This window comes from Anguilla rostrata, chromosome 7, assembly GCF_018555375.3.
Source record: "Anguilla rostrata isolate EN2019 chromosome 7, ASM1855537v3, whole genome shotgun sequence".
NCBI lineage: Eukaryota > Metazoa > Chordata > Actinopteri > Anguilliformes > Anguillidae > Anguilla > Anguilla rostrata.
In genome coordinates this window covers 51,179,125-51,202,722 of record NC_057939.1, presented here as the reverse complement: position 1 = coordinate 51,202,722, position 23,598 = coordinate 51,179,125, and the positions used below count along the sequence as shown (strand labels likewise).

Genomic DNA, 23,598 nt, shown 5'->3' with positions numbered 1-23,598 from the left:
TTTTCACAACCGTGATGTAGACTATTTTGCAATATTAAGTGCAGGTAAACCACTGCATGAGTAATTACATTTTTCCTGTGATATACTTTATTGTTTATCAGCTAAATTTAGGCCTGTGACATGTGTTGTGGGCGTGCATTATTAGAGGGTCAGCGAGGACGACAGAACAGACCTCTTAGCTGATGATGGACTGCAGTAGTTTCCTCAAGATACCCTCTTTATTCCAACTGCTGGGGAAGCCGTTAGGACTGCTAGGTTTCATGCTAGGTTTCACCCCGTTTTCACAAAGACAGCACACTTGCAGGAGAAGAAAAAAAAAGTGAGGTCATTTTCACAAAACCTGGACTCCAGAACCTTTGATCTGACAGCTTTGACACCTGCTCAAAAATCGTCAGCTGATTTAAGGGACGACATCCTGTCCGGAATAAATGGCTCCAGAAGAATTATGTCTCAGACCTTCTTTATGACTGCCATGTCTTCTAGAATCCTTGAAGCAATGTTCTTTTAAACCTGCATACTGTAATATTTCACTTTCCAACCCCTTATACCCCCTGCCCTGTCCACATGATTTATCAAATTAAATACACCAAGAATGCAAATTTTCCTCAAATTTATTGCACTAATTTCACAAATTATTTCACTCACGCACAAAAGCACAGACATTATTTTTCAGAATAATCCATGATGAAGGTACACTTCAAAACAATTTGAAATTCAAGGCATAATAAGCCCATATATCAAATACTTTATCAATAAAACCTGGCACAATCACAATATACTGTAGTTGAAAATACTTGAACATTAAAATATTTGCTCCAAAATGGATTATTTCTTCTCTCTCTACTGAATAAAAGTACAGTCTAACAAATACACACCATATTTATTGGACAGTGCAAAATAGGTAGCCTAACTGTTATATATAAATATAAAGTTTTATAAATATTTCACTTTTTAGGCAAAATTAAATAGTACAAATACATTTCAGTTAAAAGAATCTGGCAGTACATTCAGGTACATAACATAAGCTTTAAGGTCATACTCTATTTTTTTTAAAAAAGTGATGTTCTGCCTTTGGCATTTTTCTTGTAACTGATAGCTCTGAAACAACAACAAAGTGCATTAATATCCAGTGACTACATTAGAATTGTGAGCAAAGTAGCTCTACGATGTCCACATTGAGCGTACTAAGCTAAAAGGAATTGTTCCAGATGTGCTTCTCAGTTGTGTGTAGCCCCATGTAGAGCTAAGAACATAGTTCCACTTAAAGAAATCGTCTTGATGCCCTTATCGCGTCTCCCTCGCGTGCAAAATACATGACCTTAGGCCAGGGACCAGCTCCAGTAGTTTTATTATTTCTATGGTAATATCAGCCCTCAGTTCTGGAGGACCACCATGTAGCGCTAGTGGCGCAAAGTCGGAAAATGAAGTCGGTCATATAAAAGTAGCTTTATAAGCGATATACAGCAGATATTCAGTTGCTAATATATCTCAGCTATTGGTTTACGGGATGTTTTTGATTTTGCAAGGAAATAATGAGCTTGCCAGTAGATGCGCTCTTGTTTTTGTAACTTGTCAGAAAATTCCTCAGCCACAGCATCCTTCCGCGTGATCCAGTTCCTCAATTTGGCATGGTCTGAGTCACAGATGTTTAGCTCGGTCAATAATTTATTTGTACGGGCTTTGAATGGTGATCTCTGAAAGGACACGACTCTGCTATAATCCCAGGTGTTGATTACTGTCTCCAGCGGTGCTGCCCGCGCGCATCACGCTAGCTCACTCTTTGTAGGCTGTAGTCGTTCTCCGTGTCTAAGGAACTGTTGGGCCCAGAGGAGGGATAAAGATCCCTCTTCAGCAGCCTGTTGGCGATGCTAATCAGCGCTTTCTTGTACTGCTGCCGCAGGAGGGAGTACGCGAAGGGGTCGGAGGCTGCCTTGCTGTACGTCAGGCACTTGCTCACGATGCCCCAATGGCGGTTAATCCCCACGTGCGGAAGGAGTTCGGTCAGCCTGCGGAGAAGATGGGGAGGGCGTTAGCAAAACTGACACGCCCTCAGGTAGACATGTCTATTTCCTAGAGTTCCAAAGGAACAGTCTAGTACAGTACGGGCAGTTTCATGGAACGGTTTGTTTGTTTTTCACACGTTATATTGACACTGATGACATGCATTTTTGATGACAGAAACTGCTTTTGTTTGAAGAGCCACTTAGGTTCAAAGAAAATTAGTAAGTATTACTGGAGTAATGGGTAGCTCAACTGCGGTGTCGTAGCCTACCCGAACCTGACCAATACCAACTCATCCTGTTTACTGGGTTGCATGCGGGGGATATGAACAAAGCTAGCAACGCTGTTTTTTATGGCCACACAATAAAAGTAGACTTAGAAAATAGCTCAAATTTGTGATACTGTGGAAGGATGTAATGGTATGTGCCAATGTCCACTTAAATTCTGTTGTAAAAATGAACATTAAACAACAAATGTTGTAGTCTAAACCAAACGATGGGACAGGTTTTTATGGCATAATCTATAAAAAGTGGACGATGTCTTCAATGTTTGAAGCATGACTATAGTCTGTAACTTCTTTTATGAATCCACTCCCCCCAAAAAGGATCAAAGTGTAGTTTAAAACACAAAAACATTATTTATAGTAATATAGTAATACTTGCATACACTGTCATTGCATACTTAAAAGTATATAAGTTGTGCTTCATAAAATGTATGGATACTTCCACAAAATTCTATTATTTGCTATTTAATTTATCTACTGGTCAACATACTTCACACGTTCTGACATTTTCTAATGGACCATTACTATCTTTTTAAAACAGTGTTTCATGTGCATGTTTGACCTTATGGAATATCCTTACCTCGTGATAACATAAGGGGCAAAACAGAAAATAAACGATCCAATAAAAATGCTTATTTTCTTGGTAGCCCGTTGTTTCCTCCTTTTCTGTTCCGCGAGACAGCGTTGCTTAACACTAGATATAATAAGAGATTCATGATTATAAGATATTCATTATAAGATACACCAATAATTGCGTGAAAACAGTACACGCACTATTCTGATATATAACAAATAAAAGTGTCAGTAAGGTGGGTTCCAAAAATGATTACGTTTTTTACACGTTAACATGGCATGCGTATTTTTTCATGAACCCATTCCGCTTTAGATTACTTGTAGCTTAACTTGTGAATGCCTTCGGACGATAAACAATGTACTGCACGTTGTCCTGTGGCACTGGTTTGCCCGAAAGTGTTTTATTACACATCGACATCTGATATAACGATATAGTATGTATAATGATAGTAGTTGTTTGGTGCGTAAACAGTAAATTCGCATAAATACCTGGGGTGAATATCTACCAGCAAGAAAAGGGTCTGCATGGTTATTATGTCAATCCTCTTGCAGTGAAATCGCGCTACTTTTAAAACCTTTAAGTAAGTAAAGCATAATATCAGGAGGGAGAGCATGAAACTCGTTGCGTGGAACACGACGGTGAATACTGTAAACTTTGTCCTTTCGCTCTCCTCGTTCAAATGTAAGGTGCAGGACGCGTATATGTGGCTGTAGTCGACCCAGGATAAAAGCAGAGAGGTTAACGAAAAAGTGAGGGAATGAAGCCACGAATAACACACCATGATTACCGCGTCCTTGTATCTCATTTTGTTGGAGTAACTCAGCGGAAAGACTACAGCGATCCACCTGTCTATGCTCAGAGCTGCCATGCTCAGCATTGTGTTTGCAGTCAAAAAAGTCTCCAGAAAGCTTACAGTGTGACATACGCAATCTCCAAAAGGCTGTTGGTTTTTAATAATCCCCAGCAACGTCGATGGCATGTTTAAAATGGTAATAAGTATATTGCAGAGAGACAAGTTCATGGTAAATATTCCCGGAACTTGCCTGCGGATGTCGGTGCTGTAGACAAAACATAGCAGCACCAGTAAGTTCGATAATAAAGAGACAATCGCGATCACACCGATAAACAACGCCAAGAGGATTTCCGCCAAGTCCATTTCTCAATCCAAAATGTCACCAGCTGATTACTGGCGTTTGTCGATATCTGTGCATTATCCCCTGCTTGATCCACTGTCACACATCCTCAACAATTCATTCCTCGTCGGGAAATTTAACTCCTACAAGACTTCCAGCGTTCTGACGGAGCTGTCCAGCGTTCTGAATTCGACAATCCCAAGCATCCCGCATTGCTATGTTCAAACTTGATCAGTAATCTTTTTGTTGCTCTTCAGTTTAAAGCACCGACTCCCGGGTACATAGGACCTAATTTTTTTATTGATATTTAATGCTTTTTCTCCCTTCGCATGGACGAGAATGCATTCGTTTCGTTCGTGTCGTAGGCTGCTATGACTACCTCGCTTGAAAACCCATGGCAAGGCTTTCCCTCGCCTTTTGCTCAGATCATGCGCACAAGAAAACAACTTGCGCAAGGCAATATTGATGGCTGTCTTCACGTGAACTCACAAATTCAAAGCAAGATTTCTGAGGTAACCTCGTACAAAAACCGTTATGCGTAATGGAAAATACACCCACAGGGTGTTAAAAAGTGTATAACTGTGTCGACAGCTTCATTGTGTATCAGCTGAGAAACACATGTAATGAAACAGATGGCCATGTAGCCTATTCTACAGTATCAGTAACTACAGCCATCTTCTGTACCCATTAAACTTCAGATGCTCTGAATATATAGTATGTGAGCCATACCCAAAGCATCTTTCAGTTGCACAAGGCCCTTTTAATGCAGAGAAATCTGTAACAAAATGAGAACATTCACCACTTTGAGTTGCAGCCAGTGGCTTATCTCACTACTGATGCCCACAGAGACTGCAGTGCCCATTGGAGGCACTATGTTGAGTAATAATAGAGTACTCTATTAATACTCTTTAGAAGCAATAAAATCAGTGAAACATTACATCAATCTAAATCTAAATTAGGATTGTCCTGTTATTTACCTGTGAAATGTATTGTTCCTTCTTTTTAAATATGACATCAGTGTTTGCTATGCAAAGTACTACAGTAGTGCTATTTTTCATGACACAGTTGAATTTTGATTGGAGACGTGGTCCGCCATTAGCCGTTTCATTTCCTGACAACGTGCAATTGCTCCAGATCATTTTCAGCTTGTTGTACATGGTGCTTGGGCATGAGGGATATCCTTGATAATTAGAAATGGCGCTCAATCAAGCACCCGCCAGCTGTGTGGGGAGCTTGGGAGTTCATCACAGTGGATGAGGAAGTCTAATTCAATAAAATGGCTGCCACATGGTTCTGCGTGAAATTGAAGTGTAATATTTGTCGTTTTTTATACATTTCAATGATTTTTGGTGAATCCCTCAACTTAACTAATATAGACATGTGTAGTAGTACTGCAAAGTATGCAGCACAAGTTAAAAGTTTAGCGTGTGGTTAATCATTACAAAACTATTAATCAGAAAGTGTACTTAATAGTATGCATGTGTGGTGTGCTGCGTGTAGGATAATTCATGTCGGAAGCAAATAGACAAAATTGGAATGTGTAGAAATAGAAGTACTAAAGGATGGGGGTGTGTTCATGGGCCTTTCTTATTTTAGGTTTGTAAGGGCTGGTGATTTTTTCCTATTCTTCTTGTAGGAGTCATTTAGGACTCAAAATTCTAAACGGCCGTGATGTGTATTGTAACAAGAAGTGAGCAGTACAAGAGCACCTCCTATGGCCAGCCAGACCTCATATACACTGCGCAGGAACTGCAGTCATCGGGCGCAGTGGCTGCACAGCTCAGCTCAGAGACTGCCAAGTCAACGGAAGATATGACTGGCTGAACCTGGGTTGTAGGATGCACATGCTGGTCTGCATGCTCTCCCAAATAAGGCTGCGGCACGACAGGCTTAGAAACATGACCTGGAAAATTAGGAGAAAAAAACTAAATCTGCTGAAAAAATAATTAAGGAATAAAACTTAAAATACTAGCTGATACAACATTTACTAAATGGATTCATTTTTTATGGTATGATAATCAAAAGTCTCTATCTGTGGGCCCACAGGCTTGCATTGGAAATCACGATTCTAGCACATATGAAACCATATCATGTCTGCCCACATTGCTATTAAATGAAATGACTCCTCTAAAATGTGATTATATCTTTTTTTTTTTTTTTACTTTGCCTTTTGTACCAAGACAGTCTTTTATTTCAGGGTTTCATTTCCTGTCAGATTTAATTTGACAGTGCAAGAGTCATCTTCAATACGTATACTCCCAATAGGTTCACTGCTGTGTAAAATTATTAATAATTTCTCTTCTCAGCAATGGATCGCATGTAGGCTACAATATCTACTGTCTAAGATTCTACATCTTTTATCATGTAGGAGGGAGTTTAAATCACTGGCTGACAGATTTTGTAAGAATAACTTACTATATTTAGAGCTTAATAGAGACTGCTAATTTGTATCTTGATAGATGGTCTCTTCTAGCGCTGAGATAATGAGCTATTTTTAAAGTTAGGCATGTGGTATTTAACCCTGGCAGCAAGCTAATACATATTCTATACACACAGTCATTATTGCAATAGCATGGTAACATTATAGATAGAACATCAGGTGTTTAATGCGTGAAGTGATTTGATACAAATACTGTTCCCTAATTGAATTCTCACTGTTTTTCTGTATTTTGCTTACGAATAAGTCACACAACATAACAGTCTTCTGGAAGTCAAGATGTTCAATTTGCATTTTTCCTTAACTTTCCTTGAGTTACTAGTAAACTCAAGCATTACTCAAACTCAGTTTTAGTGATCTATGAACTTGCCAATATCTTGCTGTCACTCCTGTCAAACCTAAGGACAGATGTTAATTGAGTAGAGGCTGAAATCTTCTTTAGAAAGGTTTGAATGGCCACATGAAAAATGATCCCCGCATGAAGGGAAACAGTAGTCTACTTTCACCCCACGGCCAGGTCATGCTGTCCTTCAGGTGGGGAAAAGTGATCAGTCCAGTGTTCTTCAATGAATAGAATAGAGCGGACTCCATTTTGGATCGGGGCCGAGGTTGCCAATATTTCATTGGCCGCACATTGTGACGTCACTGCCCTGGTATTTTCCAGTATGTTTGAGGCTTGTGATATATGCAAAAACAAGCTCTAGAATCCTGCTTATGAAACAGCAGCTATCTTGCCATGCACAATCTTGCCATTGCATGTGTGATTAGCTGGATTGCTTGATATTTCTTTGTCAAGACTGCATAGGCTCTTTGTTATTTGTCCTACGGAGCGAGTTATAATGTCTGCTGGCTTCCAGCCTTCATTGTGTCATTCCGAGCAGTAGGGTTGTGTTCATGTGTTCCTTGAAGAGTATTTACCATTCCTGGATAGTCAGATGTGGATGTGGCAGGCAGGTTTATCCTTGTTTACACCTTGTGAGGGTTGCCATTTTCTTTTTCTAGCTTGTCATGAAAACATTATTTTAAGCACACGTCAATTCAACAGCCTGTATCATTAATGAGATCATTAAACCCTTTGAAGAGTAGACTATTTGGAATGTTTTTTTTCCCTTCAAAATTCTAAGTCAGTGTTCTAGAACACTATTGCTTTCAGTTACCAGCAGTGATTGTTACATCAACATTCATAAACATTAGAATGTTCAGTTAAGAACATTCCAAACACATATTTGTGATCTTACTCTTTGAGCGACTGGGTTCACCCAGTTCAATGACATACTGCACAGGTTACAGGGCTGAGGCTGTGAGCAAAGCTGGCCAGTGCTGTTATTAGGGCATTCCTGTTTTCCCCCCATGACAGCAATGGGCTGGAACAAGCTCTGCTCTCCTCAGCCAGGCCAGGTGAGCCGTCCCCCCTCCTCCTCCGCTCCCCAGTGCTAAACCCGTTAATGAGCTGGTCCCCGGGAGCCTCTGCCTACTCTGCCTATGTTTAGGATTCCCGAGGGAGGCGGGGGGGGGGGGGGGGGGTTGGCGGGTGAGTCAGAACCAAGGAAAGCCGCGTAATACAAGAAGCCAGCCTCCCGCGTATGATTTATCAAATATGAAAAAAAAAAAACTGTGTCTGAAAGCATGCTGCAGGTGCGTGGTCACAGGGAGGGCACGCGTGTCTATTTATAGCCGCGTTCAGGCGTCTGCCCTGTGTTTATGTATATTTCCGCATCTGTGCAGCTGGTATTAATTCTGTGATTTCATCCGCACTGAGGGGAACCGCATTGACTTCTCAAATATGAATTCCCTTAGGATGATTATAAGCGGATGCATTTAATTGCATCAATAACCATGCTGAGAGAATTCATGTTGTAAAAGTAATTGGGATATCCTTTTGTTCATCCATATTCTCTTTTTACCAGGTTACCATGCAGTAGAGCTTTTAGAGATTCTTTAAATGCTTTTTGTATAAACAGAAATCACAACCTAACCCAGCAGTACAATTTTCATTACGTTTTTAATTACTTGAAAAAAATTATTAGAGAATGTGTTCAGTTGATTTATTCAAAATGTTATAGATTCAGCATGCTGTGCATATTCCATATTCATGTGTTAAGCACCCAAAGCATTTTAAGCATTGCTTATCTGTAATTCATGCAACTCATGTGTAATAATACTTTCTAAATCCCCAGTATACTGTAGATCAGAGGTATGTCACCCTGGTCCTGGAGAGCAGCTGAGTCTTCTGGTTTTTGCTTTCCGCTTAAAATCAGCTATTACTTCAGTCAATAAGCCAGATGAGGCTTCAGAAATTTGGTAGTGAACAGCTTCAATTGATAAATTAAGTGTAGAGTAACAACAAAAAACCCTCATACCCCATGGCTCCCTGTAGTGCCGTTGCCTAATCCAGATTTAAAGCATTGGAAAAGCCTTAATGAACAAGACCTCATTTAGCCTGAGAAACAAAGTCACGTTGGTCTGGGGATAAAGAGGGTTTTGGAGTAACACTGTTGAAGCATTAAGGAGCCAGAGGCAGACAATGGAGACCGATATAATGATGAAGATGTGAAGGAGAGCCCCGAGATGCAACATGGTTATCCCGAGTCATTTAAAAGTCATGTTTTGCAATAGGCTCTTAAAATTCCAGTCAGGCCTCTCCAGTGTGCAAACAAGTTATGTAAATGTAATGGGTGTCACTGGCCATTACAGTGCTGGCAGTGTGTTTTCATAACAACCCAGCAGTTAGTAAAATGTTCTTTTCTCAGTGAGATAGACATTCCTTGGCAATGCCTTGAAAACCCTGCAACACCCTTATTATGCAAATACCACAGTCACATCCGAAAGGCCATTGGTTCAGATGGGAGCTACATATGCATTACATTATATTACATTTTTTATCTGGCATACGCTTTTATCCAAAGTGACGTGCATTAAGTGGATTCAGCTGCAAATGAACAGAAGATATGCATATTTTGATTTGGAAATGTACCCAACATTAAATTGTACTTTGGGTACTACTGAAATATTATACTTTTGTTTTCACCTCCAAGATAAAAGCTCATGTCATGAGTAGTAAATTCTACATAGTGTCATTTTAAGCTGATAATGACTACTTACAATAGCTATACTGTGCATATTACACGTTTCTGGCCCTTCAGACCAATTATTATTTGCAGCAAAAGATGTCTGAACTGTTTTAAGAGTATAGCAAGCTGGATTGTGTGCATGTACTTCAGGATATATTTGCCATAATATCTGTATGTCGAAAGGAAATTGGATTTAGAGAATACTTTTAACAGAAGCCAGTGAAATGTATTTATGTGAAGGCGGTGGACCTCATGCAGAGCATCTGCATGCCGTCAGCCGTTAAAGTGCTTTGGACCCTTGAGTTTGGGGCAATTTCACCTGAGGTGTGCAGCCACTACTGGCATAATACCGCCTATCGATCATGAAGGGGCACAGGCGACGGACTTCGGAACAACTTTACCGTGAACTTTAAACTCTGAGAGGGGCAGCGTTAAGGACACCGCGGAGGCCTGGAGCTCCCTGGAACCAAAAGTTATCTCGCACCGAAATCGCTAGTTCTCCGCGTTTTGATCGGAGATTAATCGAGATTAACCGTTTTTTTGCGACCGCGCAGCAAAGCACAGAATCGGCTAAACGGGAAAACCTCGGGATTTCGGGGCTCCGAAAATAAACACGGCAAACTTCAGAGGGTGCGCTGGCTGCGCTCGACACTGTCTGCATGACCGGCTACGCGCCACTTACACAATTACACCTATGACACTGCTCAGGGCGCTATGCTCTCACACCTACAGAGCGCTGCCAAGTCAGCCGGGTTATATGCGTCACCCAGGCAACCTGCTGCCTGGTGTGCTCTGACACATAAGCTGCTCGGGTCTTTTTTTGTGCCTTTTCAGCCCTTGGGAGAAAAAAAATAAATAAATAAGAGCGTTCAAGACAGATACAGTGACTTGACAAGAAATGTGGAAAAAGGTGAAAGCCGATGATTGGTGCGTCAGAACCTCAAATTGGCAAGCGACTGGATTCAGCTCATTCAGTTGTATATTATTAGAGGGGAATAAAGAGGCATTTAAGAGTATGGTCTCATGTGCAATCTGCTGTGATAAAGATGATGGATGACTAGCACATAATGAAAATACCTGGGTTTGTTTTACCATAGCCGTGTTCCTATGGGAAACATATTCAGCAGCCATGAGCAGATCGCAGACTATACTGGGAAACGATCTTTAATCGGATAATCGAGCAGACAGTAGGCTTTGCCAATAATGGGCCAAATTTGCTTTTTTATTTGTTTTGTTTTTTTCTTCTCCAAAACTGTGGTTCATTTATATTTCAACCAGACTGTTTTCTGGAAATTTTTTTATTGTTTTATTATGCTCTGTGAAAAAAAATGTGAACTTTAGATGAAGTTTTAGTTCTCTGCCCAATTTAGAACTGTCTGGGTGAGACTTTTTCACAGCTCGCTATGCAAATTATGCATTGTCCTTTCTCAGCAAATGGTGGCTTCTTCTGGATCCATTTCCCTAATGGCATTTCCGCTTGACTCATGGGTAGCCAGCTCAGCAATAATGTGAAAATATACATTTAAGATTTAGAATTTTTTGTTGTAGTACATTTCCATGCATGTAACATACATCTTGCTACATCCATCAAGAGAGTTGTATGGGGCTCATTAATAGTGGTGTGTATCAAGACCAGAGAAAAACATGCTGTATCCAAGTCCCCACCCACCGAAAAACCTGGTTTTGCTGGGGTAAATTCCTGGTCAGTTAGCCGCCCCCTCCCCCCCATGAGCTGGTGTTTGCAGCGAAAGCATTGATTGATGGGTCATTCTCCAAAAAGGCTTTCCGAGTCACACTTCCAAAGGCTGCCTGTCAGGTTGGAGCAGATTGAGACGGTGCCTGAAAATTCACCTTAAATAGCTGCCAAGATGAAGAATTCTGTCCTGTGCTGACCTGAACTGCACTTGTCACATGCTCACACGTCTTACTATCACAATGCTTATATTCGCTTGATATGTTTTATAACAAATAATCCTAACATCATCCTTAGGATCCATCACTCCAATGTAACAGTCCACATATGATGCCTGTTGAAAGTACATTTAAGTCACTGTCCAAGTACAAAATCCATTTAATAAGGACCAGTACATTTTGTAAGAGATGATATTGCAACTGAAAGCACATACATTATGAATGGTGTGAAATTTGGCAAACAAAGGTTGGTGAAATGGCAGCCAAGGGATGGTTCCTGCTGGTGCAGGTAACAACAGAACCGCATAATAATTGCATTGTATTTCCATAGCAACTCATGTCTCTTACTGAGCTATCACCTAGTGTTCGTTTGATGTAGATTTAATGAACCCTGTTTGGTAAACAGTAATGTCTGTTAGCCACTAGGATAACAGCAATATGTTAACCTCTAAACCCTTGCGTGTTACGTCAGTTATGCAGTTATACTGTGTTTCACTTCTGTCTTAATAAACCTGTAATCAAAACTAAATTTGGTCATCCTTGTCTCACGACAAGCCCGTGTCGGATCTACCCTACCAACTGCTTCTGACTTGTGGTGGACCTCAAAAAGGAATCTCAGTTTTTACAAAAGGATCATGCTCCAAAGATATAAGATGGGGGGTAATCATGCTTGTTCTGCAAATCCCTACATAAATCAATTTTCACATAAACTCATTTAAACGAGGGTATGTTTGAGATGATGGCTTTGAAGCATTTATGCCTCGCTACTGTATCTTGGCAACAAACAACGAGTGCTGAGAATTTAACACTATTTTGGGGAAACATTTAAAAATGAGTGTTTCCTAAATTCTTCTAAAAACTCACAACTTTGTTGCCAAGATGTGCAAGCTGATGCAAGTGTCATCAAACGTTGGCATTCCTTTCCTCCATTTTGTTCCACAGATACATACTGAACGAAGCCAGGGAAAACAGCTCATCTCGTACCGCTGACAGGCTTTTAGCTGTGTTATTGGAATAATAACGAAAATTGGCAGTAAATAACAGGAATGTTGAACTGTCTTGTACTGCATGTCTCAACTGCCTGCACCAAGAGGTGCTGCAGTTCAACAAAAAGCCTGCTCATCAAAGAAAGAACATCCAAGGTCAGCCAAGGGTCTATGGGGAGCAATCTACAAGAGTGTTGTTACCAGAAGAAGCACTTTTCCAAGAAAATAAAAAATAATAAAACGTTACAATTCAGATTAATGGCATGCGACCTCACTAAACATTATTGTGGGGAGGAGTAACAAAAGAACACATCCTAGCTTCCTGACAGAGACGTCTCAGAGAACTGGGAGACACAATACGCAGCTTTATGAACTGCGCAGGCACTAGGCTTAAGCCTCATGCTACGCTAAAATTCACAGCTTCCTGTTTTCTGCTGTCCTCTGAAGACACACAGGAGCAAACAGCCTCATAAAACAAGTCAGTCCAAATGTAGTTATAAACCGGGGGTGTCAGACTGGGTTCCTCAGAGCACTGTAGCATCTGAGGGTCTTTCATGGTTTCTTTCAATCAGCGGCTAATTTAGACCTCCCCAAAGAAGGTGACCTGAATTAATCACAAAGCACTAAAACATGTCCAAAACTAACTGGCACTGCAGGTGCCCTTGCAGGACAGAACTCTGACACCTCTGTCCTGAACTGTGTTTTATTTATTTCCCTCCCCCTTTTTTCACTGTGTTTGCCATAGTTCTGGCCACTTGTCAGAATTTTTGAGTTTTTCACTTTTTGAATATGTGCTGTTTCTCCACGTGTTGCCCTGTCTTCTCCTCCATGTGGCACAACCCCCCCCCCCCCTTTTTTTTTTGGGCTATTCGGGACCCCTGCAGACTGTAAGGAGAGGAGGACACGGTGTCCTCATCCAGGGCCGAGCTTTGACATTAGCCATGCTTTCTTACGGGAGGCAGAGAATGGGTTTGATCTTGTTCGAGTGCGAATAATCACCTCAGCAGTCGTCCTCGTGTTCTTTTATTTATGCCGCCGCTGGTTTATTTATTTCTCGAGCGCGCGACTGCGTTCTGGCTGGTGAGGGGTGGGAAGTGTTGCTTGGCATCCCTTTCTGGCTTTCCCTGTTTACAAGTTTTTTATACCTTTTTTTTTTTCCTCCTGCCCCCGGATAAGAACACGTGAGACGGGTGAAACTGACTTCGGTTCCTGTTTGACCTAATAGGGGTGTGCACGGTACGCTACAGGTAGAATACCTTTGAAGTCCACAGGATGCTGAGCTAGTCCCCAGGGAGTGGTTTTGATGGAGTTGTACTGTCTGTGTGTGTGTGTGTGCGTGTGTGTGTCTGTGTGCGTGTGTGTGTGTGTGTGCGCGCGTGCGTGTGCGTGTAATAGAAAAACAGACCCGTTACATCTATCCTGAATTCAGCCGGAGGTGCATTAGGTACGACTTGACTCAAACGCAACACGTCTTGATGAAGCGAGCGACATCTTCTCTGAGCCGAGCCGCCGCTTGTAAACATCAAAATGAAGTCAAGCCGCAGCCGTGCCTCTTTTTACAAAAGAGGAAGGCGCACGTCCCATTAGCGCACCCTGTTCTCGAACGCACATCAAACCGGGGGGCTCGTCTTTGAAGAGGCCGGCGAAGGACGGGAGACAGTCGCTGCTCTTGACATTTGAGCGTCTGCGCCGCGGTCTGACGATCCACGTCTATTAGATTTTCTGTATTCAATCCCAAAACAGAAACACCCATCACTGGGTCCACACGCCTCGTTTGCTAGGGGAGATGGGTCTGGAGAGGACAGTATCTGCTTCGGCTTAATGAGGCTAATAAAGAGCTTCAGTGGCCAAGCTACCTAATGGTGCCTGTTTTCTATTGAAAGATCAATACTAATATATGCACATTCAGTGCTGGCCATTTTCTGTCACCATTACTTGACTTTTAATCTATCAAGACAATTGATTCTTGTTCATTTCTTCACAAAAGCTCTGATAATAACCTGTGCCTTCATCGGGTAAAATGTATATCACCGTGTAAAAGGGTGCAATGGAACATTTATGACCTTTTCTCTTAGAACGCTTCATTAAGTTTGCCAGTGATCATGTGACTCTGCAGTGACGCCAGGGCCAATCAGAGCAAAGTGACTAGTCTTTGGATTAAACAGCTTGTGAAGATGCTGTCATGGCCGCCAGCAGACAGGATCTCCAGTGTAGCCACTGAGGTGCACAGATTAGACAGGGGTTTCACAGTGAACTATTCCTGTCATCGTCTAGATGCAATGACACAAATAACACAGTCAAAGAGCAGAAAACTGGAAATGAAGAAACCAAACTGTTTTGCCAGATGTCTAAACAAAACGAAACAAAACAAAACCAGAGCCCTCAGAGGAAAAAGATAAAATGATGTCCCTCTTCTGTGAGGAGATTTTGTTTAAATGAAAAAAAAAACTAATTGACATTTTAAATTGATTAATTTAATAAACAGTGAGGATGTGTGGGCTCTGGACACAGTGGGTGAGAGCTTGCAAGACACAGAAATGAGGTGGCAATTCTGACAAATGTAAAGCTATAGTTAATAAACCCACTCTACGTGACAGACAAGGAAGGAGCAGCATGCCTGTTAAAACAAATCACATTCATTTGTTTTGAAGAGACACCACTGTCACTGAAATAGCAGGGTTGGGGGTGGAGGTGGGGTGGGGGGGGGGACCACAGTGGTTGTGTTCTGGTGGTAAACTGAAAATTAATGAACGTGCGCATGACACGGGTCACGTTTCAAACTCCTTTCCACTGACAGCGAGACCACAACAGAAGAATATTTGCACACAGTCCCGCAATTGGCCACCTGCAGGCTGTTAGGGTGTAGAATGACTTTCTGCATTTCCCAGGCCTAATTACCAAAGTAATGCTAGACAGCTGATGAGGCCATTTTGTGCTATTAGGTTAACAGGTACCACAAATTAACAGCAGCCTTGAATTATTCAGTGACTGTGAGGTTATCTTCAAAGGCATTTCTTAGGCCAAGAGAAGCGAATTTGGGAACAAGATTTAACAATCTGTACTAGATCATTAAAGCAAACAGGAAAATATTGAACCAGAGGGACCAATTAAATAAGTCAACCGAGTTATTTTTACACACATAATTTGTATTGTATGGATCGTAGGTCTCAATTATTAAGTAACTGTACTCATAATGTCGAATATATATGCTTATGTGTGCATTTATGTCAATATCTGCGGATTGATTTGTTTTTATAAAAGTGATATACAATGCAAATCCATGTTATAGCATGAATATTGACAAAGCTAGGGATTTGCCTACATTGTAATCCTACGCCCCCTATCCCTGATATGACACAGGCTGTCATTCCATATCACATTCACATAACAGTTATCTTGATGCTGCTTGTGTAATTTACTAGCGCAAATCTGAATCTGCTTTACAACATGAGACAGAACAGGAGAGGAGAGGCAGAAAAGCCTTTGAGCCTTTCAATTTTCCAGCATCACGCACATAAAAAGCACAAGGAAATCATCTCCAACTCCTTTCACCTTTTTAATGATCTAATAAAGGCCTGTTTGCATCAGGACAGCGGTCTATAAAAGGACAGAATCTACTCAAGCGCTCTACCAACCTGAATCTATCCATCCATTACCCATACCAGCTTATCCTGGACAGTGTCCATCCATTATCCATACCAGCTTATCCTGGACAGGGTCCATCCATTATCCATACCAGCTTATCCTGGACAGGGTCCATCCATTATCCATACCAGCTTATCCTGGACAGGGTCCATCCATTATCCATACCAGCTTATCCTGGACAGGGTCCATCCATTATCCATACCAGCTTATCCTGGACAGGGTCCATCCATTATCCATACCAGCTTATCCTGGACAGGGTCCATCCATTATCCATACCAGCTTATCCTGGACAGGCTCCATCCATTATCCATACCAGCTTATCCTGGACAGGGTCCATCCATTACCCATACCAGCTTATCCTGGACAGGGTCCATCCATTACCCATACCAGCTTATCCTGGACAGGGTACATCCATTATCCATACCAGCTTATCCTGGACAGGGTCCATCCATCATCTATACCCGCTTATCCTGGACAGGGTCCATCCATGATCCATACCCACTTTTCACTGGACAGGCTCACAGGGGGTGCTGGAGCCTATCCCAATGTGCATTGGGCAAGAGGCAGGAATGCACCCTGGACAGACCGCCAATCTATCGCAGGGCCCACACACACTATTCACTAAACCTTCACTTACGCACTCACACCAATGGACAATTTAGAGTCTCCAACTAGCCTACCTGCATGTCTTTGGACTGTGGGAGGAAACCGGAGTACCTGGAGAAAACCCATGCAGACACGGGGAGAGCATGCACACTCCACCCTGAGATTTGAACCCACAACCTTCAGTGCTACCCACTGCACCACCGTGCCATCTCGCCAGCCAGGAATGTGTGAGCTTACTCTGGGTTGTGGGTATTTGCAGTAAGTTCGCTGTGCACGGTTCCCTTGTGGAAAAACAAAGTTCTTATCTTCACTTGGCAGGTTTTGAACAAATACATACAATATGCTGCGGAAGACTCATTTATTAGACTGCAATGCTGAATTTAATTCACTTCCCTGGAAACTCTTTGCACAAAAGGAGGAACTTTCATTTAACGTCAGAAGGCACTACCAAGAAAAAAAAAAAAAATTATGCCGTGCTATGCAGCATCCGCTATTATTCAGAAACCATTATTAGCGAGAGCAAGACATGAAAAGTAAAGAAAAGCCAAAAAAGCTGCACTATTCTCAAGTCTACTTAATCCTTTATCTGGCACACCTTAAAAAACCTGGAGAAAAATTATTTCTTTGCTTTGTTTTAGTACTTGGGGCAATAATAGAAAAAAACTTTTGTTTTTGGACTAACTGCATATTTTATGCAAATGTTCATTTAAGTAATTTCACTTGATCTGTTGGGTTTTGGTAAAAGTTTCCAAATGTAGTGAACCTCTCGGCTGAGCAGACCATTAAAATGTAATTAAAACAGCATTGCCATGTCAGAGCAGTTTTCTTAATCAGGAAAACAACAACATTGTATCTGGTAACACTGATTTCCCAGTGAACATTTTTCTGAAAACCCGGCCATGTAGGGTTGAAAAATGAAAGTCTTCTAGCTGACTAGGACGTAGACTGGCTATATCCGGGCAAAACCTGAGCTATACTGGGGTTAACCTAGGTCGTTTATGTCTGAATGTCTCTCAATCTAGATTTACGCCCCCTCTAGACGTCTAGATTCCTGCTTCTGCTCACTGGGCAGAGATCCATCCAGAGAGGAAGCCATTTTATCAGCATGTATCCTGCCCTCCCCTCACAGGAAATAGCTGCGCTTGGGTTTGCGACACTAGTAAATGAAACTCAAACACACTGCGTACACCACTGCACCATTCCTCCGTTTATTTTAGGAGACTGCAGCAGGGCCTGAATTCAATCAACATGTGTCCTTTCACTTACTAATAAACACAAGTACAACTTTTTCCTTCCCAACACTCAGTTTGTCACATTTTTGTGATTGCCGAACATGCCAAATTGTGTTCGCAGACAGAAAAGTAATGACATTTCATTCTGAGTAAAAATATGGACTATTTTTTGATTGAATCTGTGGCTGAATGCCTCAGAAGGCTTAGTTTTGAAATGTCAGAGAAAAAGGATAAAAAAAATTTTCTCTTTCTCGCTGTCCTTGCGATGTCTGAGTACATTAACGAAATATCACAAATGATGAGTTTTCACTTAAATTATGCCATTTTTGACACAAGTGGGTAGCACGTTGCTTTTAGACGAGTCACCTTCCTTTGTAGATATTGTGTCTCGGAAAGGCAAGTTAAAATAGTTTCCGATGTCTGTTTCGAGAGCCAGGAGGGATTGGGCAGCGAATGTGACCTTAGCCTCCATTGTGTGCCTTTGTGTGGCCAAATGGGCCTGACTGCCAGTCTGACGGAGGCTGTGAAGCTACAGAGCATTCCCAGTCCACCTACATCATGTTCTCCATGACAGCACTTTCACAGGTTCGCACAAGTGTCAAATGTTTCCAGACAGCTTCTCAACCACTTAACTTCAACTGCGACTTTGTGCAGCGGTGACAATCAGTTGCTTTGAAATGTCCGTTCCGATAAGCTTGATTCCCAAGGGAAACGTAAAAACCAAACGATTTCAAAGTTTTGAAAAATAGTTTTACCAGACAGAATTATCGATGACTTGTATAAACCTTCTGATAGTATTTTATACATTGCTTTAAATGCCAAGCCTTCTCACTTGCAGCGTATTCTGGAACAATCCTTTAACTACTGTATTTTTGCAACTGCTTTTTTGAATTTGCGTTGACGCCCAATGAATTTGAAGCATTTCTGGGTAAAAAAAAAACCAAAACGTGTATTCCTTGAATAAATATTGCGGGTTAGCCTGTAAACAGAAACACCGTGTGATCGCTTCATCATTGAGGCATATGTTCTGCTTTCCTATTCAATGAAATTCAACAGAGAGGGACCCCAAACAGCCTTCACTTGTTTGCCAAGACCCAAGAGAGCATTACACAAGGTCCCAGCTGACAACAGCAGCACTTAAGATATCCGGGATAGCGGGCAGGGTCTGACATGGCTTCCTCAAAACATGGTTGAACAATGATTGAATCCTACAAAAGGAAAAATGTGAAAAGCAGAGAGAGCTACTACTCTCCTCCTTTTGGCTAACAAAAACCACAGAAGGCCACAGAAGCACCTAAAAGCAGCCCATCGCCCTTCAACCGAGCCCTGAGTGGACCTCTGAGCAACATGCTGGGTCATTTTGGGACATTTCCACCATCTTTCTTTGGTCGGGTTCGGCTCCAGAATCTGTGATTGGGCAAAGTAACTTGAGCTATTAAAATGTTTACCACTAGGATCACAGCTACCTTGAGGACACCAAGATCACATGTCTATAAACCGTAAGATGCAACCTCAATGAAATTAACAAATCAGAGGGGAAATAAAGAGCATACATCGACCTTTGGACAGACTGACACAGATCATCTACTGAGACCTGCGGGAAGAAACAGCTTATTTGGCTTCATTTTCTTGAGGAAAAAAAAAAATCTATTAAAATAAAAGTGAAAACATGTATTTTGAGTTTAACTGCCAAGATGGATTGTTGGATTGCGTGTCAGGAGCTTTCTATGACAAGTCATTAGGCAGTTTTTCTTTGCCATTGTCCTGGTTTTGGGGATTTTTCCAAAACACACAAGGTTGTGGACATAGGCTTTCATTTCGGCCGATCACCGCCGTGACTTCGGCTTCTGCGGCTGACAGATTATATTATGTTGGTTCGGCGTTCTGAAAGCCGCCTGCTTTCGCCCTGCTCCTGTGACCTTTTCGGGACAGTCATTCACGGACACAGCCAGTGTTTATTCTCCCCCCCCCCCCCCCCTTCCCCCCCGCCTTGACCTTCAAAAGCTCCCAGGCCAACCACAAAGGGCCACCAGTGAGTAAGCAGTTTAAAGCGTCGCTTTGGTTCTCCGACTTCGCGGCTTCGTGAAAAGCAGCAGCAGCAGCTGGCGGCCGCTGTACGGTTTCCCGCTGTACCGAACGCTCGCGCTCATTCGCCACTCAACATGGCGTCTCCTCAGCGCTATTTCACAGTCTTTCGCAGCCCCAGCGCGACTCCACATCTTTGCCCAACGCAACGCACCTCCATCTCCTATTTGGACCCTCTTTCGGTCCCACACCACACTCTGCATTTTGTCCTTGGAACAAAACAACAACAAAAAAAGGACTTCACTGCAAACCTTGGCTTCAGATATCATTACTTTTTCAGTAGGCATTCAGTATTAACTAAGGTTACATAATTTTAATCAGGACAGTACGCTCTCCGAGACCTCCACTCTTCAGCTGACGGATCTTTAATCTTTAATTAAACGCGAGGTGCCGAGTTGATTCATTTCTTCTCGGCGAGAGCTATTTTGAGCCGCCATCATCCTCGACACTGGTCCTGCAGGAGACAGGTGCTATTTAAATGTAGATGTAGCTTAAAAATTACTTTTAGGGGAAAGAAATGTTGGCTTGGGTGCAGCTAGCCAAAATTAGTAATCAAATCAAATAAACTAAACACCTAATCTATTTTAATATTTTATTTACTGGCCATAAGTGATAACAACACTTGGTGGATTAGTCAAATTCATCCCATCAACAACCCCCTTCCTCTAAACTGGACTGTACATTGTTGTCATCACTTTACTACTGTAATTTAAACTTGCTTACTCATCCTTTTATTTGTTAAACACTGGCACTAATGCTGAAATGTTTCCACATTACATTATGTTGTTACTGTAAGCCTTTGCTCGTTTCAGAAAGTTAATCGTTTTAAAATGTGAAGATCGTCCACGGCACGGTAGAGAAAGAGAAAAAGGTGCCAGGTGAACAAGGCGGTGTGTGGGATGAGATGAAAGCCCCAACAAAAAACAAGACGCACAGGTGTCAAAACCCTTTCATCTAGTTAGAAATCTTGTTTTTCCCTCTACTTTCTACATTGGCATGCAACAAAAACAGCTCTTCAAAAACATCAAGGGATGCCTTGCATTTCAGGAAGTATATTTCATTAAAATTGTCATTTCATTGTCAATTGTCGCTCATTGTTTTATTTGCCTTGCCAGTTGCTGACCTTCTGAAATGAAAGCACAATATTTTACTTCAGAAGGAGAGGAACGACCCACAGATCGAATAAATATCGCACCACACCGCCTTTGATGTGATTTAATTGTTCGGCTCTTATCTCTGTGTTCCCGTTTGACATTTATGGGGTCAGTACCTTGAGTGTCCCGCTGACAAACGCTGACGGATTCAAGCCTGAGAGTCCCTGTGGTTGCAAAGGGGCAAAGCAAACATTCACCTGGCAACTGATACACAGCGCTTTAGTTTAGTCCATCCGCTGATTGTATGATGTCACATATTCGTGCCTTATTATGTGCATGGAATGACTACAAGGTAAGATGTTCGGTGTAAAATCAACTCTGGGGTACCTTTAGCCTAACTCTCACAGAGTACGTACTGCCCCTGTCAGACTCATAGAAGCACTATTAGAATTGATGTGACAGTAGGGAATTTTTTGGTTTCATTTGTGCTGGAGGTCCTGTAGGGCACTAATGGCATGGGTGTGATTTAAAAGCACAGCTGTCACGCGTTGCTGTGGCCCCCTGGGTAATCAGGGTGAAAGGTCAGCTTTGGCTCTAAACAGGCACTCGCTGCTGCGGGGTCCCCCTCCGTACCCCGATAACTCGGGCAGACAGACGCTGTCTGGCCCTGATCAAAGAGCAGGTGCGCGTAAGTAACCTGCCAGTCTGACTGGGAGAAGCCCAGGAAACGCACCGCCAGGTGTGCTGCAAGAAGCCTTTCAAGTAGCCTCAGAAAAAGGAGGGCTTTACAGTGAACAGAGCTTTTTGGTAACACTTCTTACGAACGATACTTCACGATGGCTATATAAATCCTTCATAAGCACTGCATAGTGAATGCTTGTAGCAATACACAGGCATGTTTACTGTGCATTAGTGGTGGCATAATGTAACCCGAAGCCCAAGCAGTGTAAGAGAAACACAGAGAAAATGCAACCTAACCCCAAGCAGTATTGGCCAGAGTACTGACCAAAACCTGGGATCTCAGGTGACTTTTGACCTGGATGAATATGATGACTGAACACAAAGGGCAAGAGAATAAGAACATTATTCAGGCAGAGACGACTCTTCTCCTCCTATCCGTGTATATTTATTACTACTGCACAAATAAGACCAGACTGAGGCAAGGGCAATGCCAGGTCTTCAAGACTGAAGCAAAGACCTCGAATTCCCGTTCTAAACATGCTAGATTCAAGGTAAAAGAAATAGGTTTGAGACCACGGTCATGACGGCGAAAATCACATCTTGAAGCAAAATGAGCAATGAAATGGTGCTTCTCTAGGCTGTTCCTATACATTTGGCTATACAATGGCTTTATGCCTCAGCTATGGTGCTTGCTTTGAGCACTGAAGCCACTGTTGGACCTCGATCCTCGTCTCCTGATAGCGTGCCGGTTGGTGTTTGGCAGACGGCTTCCCCCGAGGCCACAGCGAGGGCATGTCTGGGGGGTTGGGGGGCGGGGCTACACGTGCGTCTCCGTCCCGTCTCTATTTGTTACAGCTCACATGGCACCCCCCACCCCCCACCCCCCCCAAACCCCTTCGGTTTTTTTCACACCACCACCTTCGCTATTTCGCATTCTAGCACCTTCTTTCTTTAAATACATTGCGCCGAATTACATATGAAGGGTGGAATTCCCTTGGCACCCCTGTAAAGGACTGCAGAATCAGTGGCTGGCCCCAATCTGTCTCCCCTTCCTGTTGCCTGCGCGTGTGACAAAGGTACACTCAGAAGAAGAGAGAGAGAGAGAGAGAGATAGATAGATAGAGAGATGAAAGAGACAGAGGTATAGAGACAGAGAAAGAACAAAGAGAAAGAGAGAAAGCTGGCAAATGTGTGAGAGAAATGTAGAGCGAGATAAACGGGGGCGATGGGGAGAGAAAGGGGGGAGAGAGTTGAGAGAGGTGGACTATAGAGACAGATAGTGAGAGAGAAACAGGTGGAGAGAGAGAGAGATAGATAAAGAGATGGAGATAGACAGAGGTAGAGAATGAAATGGAAGGAGAGATAGAAAAAGAAAAACTGAAACAGAGACAAAGAAAGAGACAGGGAGAGACAGAGAGAGACCGAGAAAGAGAGACAGAGACAGGAAGACAGAAACAGACAGACATACACAGAGTTAAGAAACTAAAAGCGTGACAAATGTATTTGAACAAACTACATTAGTGTTCTCTATCATACTATAATGGACATGTCAAAGGACCACAGAGGAAATAAGTATGACTTTGGTGTGCTGCCATTCATTCATTAATTCATAAATTAATTAATTCATTCATTCATTGATTCATTATTGCGCTCATTCATAAGACATACACTCCTATATTAAAAAATAAAAAAAAAACAGTGAGAGGTTAATTTGCAGATAAAGTGTTGTTTCTCCATTGCTTAATTCAAGGGCTGGTGAATTTAATAAAAGCCATTGCTTTCCAATAAAATGTCACATGCTCAAATGGGCAACACAAAGCATAGGACTAATCCTCCACACAGTGGGTGTTTCAATAAGT

General features: G+C 42.2%; 1 protein-coding gene across 1 annotated transcript; it reads right to left on the bottom strand.

The window, feature by feature from the left end:
• Positions 1-595: 595 nt before the first annotated feature.
• Positions 596-7,151, bottom strand: LOC135259963 (G-protein coupled receptor 26-like). Its single transcript, XM_064344961.1, has 3 exons — positions 3,347-7,151; positions 2,865-2,978; positions 596-2,006 (listed from the first exon to the last, which is right to left on the bottom strand). The coding sequence occupies exons 1-3, from the start codon at positions 4,012-4,014 to the stop codon at positions 1,769-1,771; spliced, it is 1,020 nt and encodes a 339-aa protein (XP_064201031.1). The 5' UTR covers positions 4,015-7,151; the 3' UTR covers positions 596-1,768.
• Between the last annotated feature and the right edge of the window lie 16,447 nt (positions 7,152-23,598).

Coding starts and splice junctions, on each gene's coding strand:
- LOC135259963 (XM_064344961.1), bottom strand. CDS start 4,014: ATGGACTTGGCGGAAATCCTCTTGGCGTTGTTTATCGGTGTGATCGCG. Junction 2,979..3,346: donor CTGGTAGATATTCACCCCAG/GTATTTATGCGA, acceptor TATTATATCTAG/TGTTAAGCAACGCTGTCTCG. Junction 2,007..2,864: donor GCCCCTTATGTTATCACGAG/GTAAGGATATTC, acceptor TCTTCTCCGCAG/GCTGACCGAACTCCTTCCGC.